At 35.0% G+C, this 3,957-nt stretch overlaps 1 protein-coding gene across 1 annotated transcript; it reads left to right on the top strand.

Moving 5' to 3' along the window:
* Positions 1-688: 688 nt before the first annotated feature.
* Positions 689-2,925, top strand: LOC109793667 (transcription factor MYB108). Its single transcript, XM_020353126.3, has 3 exons — positions 689-1,085; positions 1,649-1,778; positions 1,905-2,925. The coding sequence occupies exons 1-3, from the start codon at positions 923-925 to the stop codon at positions 2,620-2,622; spliced, it is 1,011 nt and encodes a 336-aa protein (XP_020208715.1). The 5' UTR covers positions 689-922; the 3' UTR covers positions 2,623-2,925.
* Positions 2,926-3,957: the final 1,032 nt, after the last annotated feature.

Genomic DNA, 3,957 nt, shown 5'->3' with positions numbered 1-3,957 from the left:
ATAAGATGAAAAAAAAAACAGATAAAAAATAATATTATATAAATTGCTGTAAGAATTGTTTCTAAAATATTATTTAGAAAATACAAATGAGCGTTAAAAAAAATTCAACAATAATTCTAAATATGGTATCCCAAATCGTTAGAACAGAGTATTATTCAATCCCTTCGTCTCATTTTTAATAATATAGCCTTAGATTGTATTATACATTATTGAAATAAAGGATGAAAGTTTATCAACAAAATCATTAGTTCAAATTTCTTAAATAAAATTTCAAATTTAAATTTTATGAATAAAAAAAATATAATAAAAAAATAGTTTTTTTTTTTTACAGAAAATGTATACTATGGTCATATCAATTAAGCTGGTGGATTTCTCACTAATAGCATGATTAAAAAATATATTAATGTTAATAAATATTATATTTTTAATAAGAAATAATATTGTTAAGTAAATGTGGTGCAAAATATTATTACGAGCACGTAACAAGTGATAGAGTCACCGAGCGCACGCGCGCACACAACAAAGCCGGGAAAGTCAAACTATAGCGTCAAACTTCGTAGCCTTTTCTTACTTACAAGCCATAATAATAATTATTTCCCTCCAAATTCTGACTTAAGCTTTCGTTAATTAAATCATTAATTTTTTACTTCTTCATCTTAGTTTCTTCTTTCTCTCTCTCATCACCACTTCTCACCTCTATCGTTTTTTCCCTTTTTTATTTCCTCCCTCATTTTCCAAGCTCCATCCTCGAATATCTATAAAAAGCCCCCACCCTTCTTTATCCTCTTCGTAATAAGCCAAAACCCTCTCTCTCTCTCTCTCTCAATCTCTCTACCCCTTCAACCAAACCACACTTGTTAGATAAAAAACAACTATCTCTTTGGGTTTGAATATCAATCAATCAATCAAACTTAGGTGACTCATGGAAGTGAAAGGAAGGTTATGCAACAACTCCACCACCATCCAAAGCGAGGATGAGATGGATCTTCGAAGAGGCCCTTGGACCGTTGATGAAGACCTTGCTCTCATCAATTACATTGCTAATCATGGAGAAGGTCGATGGAACTCCCTAGCCCGTTCTGCCGGTAATTACTTAATTAATTAGTATAACTTTCTTTTTCTTAGCTTTCATCTCATATAATAATACTATATCATATAGGCAACTAGTGATGTATATTCCATGATTGCAATTGTTGACACGAAAATGAAAAATTAGTTCCACTATTTTCCATGATTGTGGTGTGAAAAGCCCTTCACTTCTCGTCCCGTTTCATCACCAATCAATTCTTGGGGTAGAAAAGCCAAAGTTTGCGGTTTTCTTATGTATATGTGTAGAGCATCATGATGTGGTAGGGGATTATTTTAGCTAGGTAGGACTTTATATATAATGGCATATACTTGTTCGTGGTGGGGCATAAAATGAAATTTGAAATCATAGGTTGTCGATTATTGCTTGGCTGCATCCCCATTTATGAAAATGGAAAAAGGAATCATGAATTGATACCACAACTAAAAATCATATATGTACCCAAAAAAAAATATAGTACCATAAAGGAAAAAGAAAATGCCCTTTCTTTATTTCCCTCATTGTAGTAGTGTTTTGATTTCTCGAAACTTTACCAATACAAGAAATTTCTTTTCGTTACAGGACTCAAACGAACTGGCAAGAGCTGCAGATTGAGATGGTTGAATTATCTTCGTCCTGATGTTCGACGTGGCAACATCACACTCGAAGAACAGCTTCTTATTCTCGAGCTCCATGGTCGTTGGGGAAACCGGTAAGCAAAAATCAATATGCATAATGCATGCAACTAAACATTATGCCATATTTTTTTAATTAAATTCATCACTAATTTCAATTTTCATATTTTGATAACAATTTTATTTAATGTTTAATATATTAGATGGTCCAAAATTGCTCAATATTTGCCCGGAAGAACCGATAATGAGATTAAGAACTATTGGAGAACCCGTGTCCAAAAGCATGCCAAACAACTCAAATGTGACGTGAATAGCAAGCAATTCAAGGATGCTATGCGTTACCTTTGGATGCCAAGGCTTGTGGAACGCATTCAAGCCGCCGCCGCCGCTGCCACTACCACCGCCGCTGCTGCCACTACTGGTTCACCGGCAAGTGCTACTACTACCATAACGAACAACAATATTGCATACAACAACTATGACAATAACAACATTAACAACAATATTGAGGTTCATAGTGGGAACATGATGATGAGTTCAGCTATTATGAAGAACAACTTTGGCGGTTCACATGTTACACATAGTTACACTCCGGAGAATAGTAGCACGGGTGCATCATCGGACTCGTTTGGGACTCAGGTTTCACCTGTATCGGACATGACTCAGGATTATTACAATAATGTCACGGTTGGTGGTAACAATAACCATAACCCTAATCCTGATTACTACCACCAACAAGCTCATGATCAACTCAGCTTCTTAGATTGCATCACTAGCCCATCAGGGTTGTTCCCTCATGAGATGGATTTCGAATCCATGGAACCAAACACCCCGTGGATTCAGAATAATGGAGACTCGTCCAACGGTTTCTGGAACGTTGAAAACATGTTGCTCTTTCAACAACTCTCGGACAACATGTGAAACATTCATGGTGAGGGGAAGGGGGCAAGACTGTGAAATTTACAGATGATAAAATTATGTTGGTAGAAATGAGAAAATAGAATAAATTCATATGTAGGACACACGTAGGATCCACGATGGACATAGATTTTAAACTAAGGATATTACAAGAGCAAAGAGAAGGAAAATGTGAATTACTTTTTAGTTTAATTTGTAAGGACTTTTTTTGTTCTATAATTTTCCTTAATTTTAGAGGGGGTGTGGGAAATTAATATTTGTAATTCGAGCTTTCTTATAAGATTTCATTCTTTGAAATTATATTAATATCTCTGTTGTGTTTTATTTTGATTCTTCCCGTCTTAATTCCCTAGCTAGCTAGGGACTGGTGAATTAGAAGTATGATAGTATAATAAAATAATTAAACTATATTATAATGTAAAGACGTGTGCATAATTGATTCCACAGAGCCTTTTTTTTTTTCATCTGTGAATTAATTCCCTATTGCAAGTGTTATTATGCAAGTAATAAGTGATCCCACTTTTGAAAGCTTGTCCACGGGAGGTGAACCAAAGTGTTTGGTTTCTAGATGGTTAAAAAAGAGGTGTGGTATTGTATTATTGGAAGGGTAGCGACAAAAGTTTGAAAAGTTTAAGCATAAGGCTCCATTATTATGATCGTTGTTAATAAAGGTTAATTGCCACCTAAGTACGATTCCAAGGACCCTACCCCAAATTTCTCCCACGCTTTGTTGGATTTCGTACGAACAAAGTTCCACTATGATCCAAAATTACCAACTTTCAAATTCAATCCAATCCACAGGAGCCAAGATGCCCTGAGGGGTAGTTTGGTAAATTTGTGGAGTGCACGTGCAGAGTGAGTTGCAAAACGTGAAGGAATAGTAGAGATAGAGAGAGAGAGAGAGAGAGAGAAGATGGTCGTGGCGGCGGGGAATCTTTGTAGGCCGCGTGCCTATAGGAGAAGCCATCGATGTGGTCCCGAACAGCGAGGTGTTTAGAAGTTGCCACGTGTAAACAGGAAAAGATTAAAAGTAGCCGAAATAATAAATTAACTTAATATTTAGGGTTTCTGGATCCACCGGATTGTGCCACTTGCAGCCGCAATTGAATTGAACGTAGGACTACTAGTATATATACATCATATTACTATTACTTATTCCTATTTACAAATTACAACAACCCACCGACTATTTTATCACATATTTTTATTTTTATTTTTATTTTTTACAATTTCTGTGACTAAATTTTTTTATTTTTTTATTGAACTAGTTTTTTTTTTTACTGATCCATTGAACTGATTAATACATATAAAATGGTATATAAAGGCGTAACTATATAT

This window comes from Cajanus cajan, chromosome 1 (genome assembly GCF_000230855.2).
Source record: "Cajanus cajan strain Asha chromosome 1, NIPB_CcT2T_4, whole genome shotgun sequence".
Lineage (NCBI taxonomy): Eukaryota > Viridiplantae > Streptophyta > Magnoliopsida > Fabales > Fabaceae > Cajanus > Cajanus cajan.
The sequence above is the reverse complement of the archived record's forward strand: the minus strand, read 5'-3'. Positions and strand labels throughout refer to the sequence as shown.

What these genes read in the sequence shown, in the direction of transcription:
- LOC109793667 (XM_020353126.3), top strand. Translation starts at nt 923, where the DNA reads ATGGAAGTGAAAGGAAGGTTATGCAACAACTCCACCACCATCCAAAGC. An exon ending in CTCCCTAGCCCGTTCTGCCG is followed by an intron (nt 1,086 to 1,648) that starts GTAATTACTTAA and finishes TTTTCGTTACAG; the next exon opens with GACTCAAACGAACTGGCAAG. An exon ending in CATGGTCGTTGGGGAAACCG is followed by an intron (nt 1,779 to 1,904) that starts GTAAGCAAAAAT and finishes TTAATATATTAG; the next exon opens with ATGGTCCAAAATTGCTCAAT.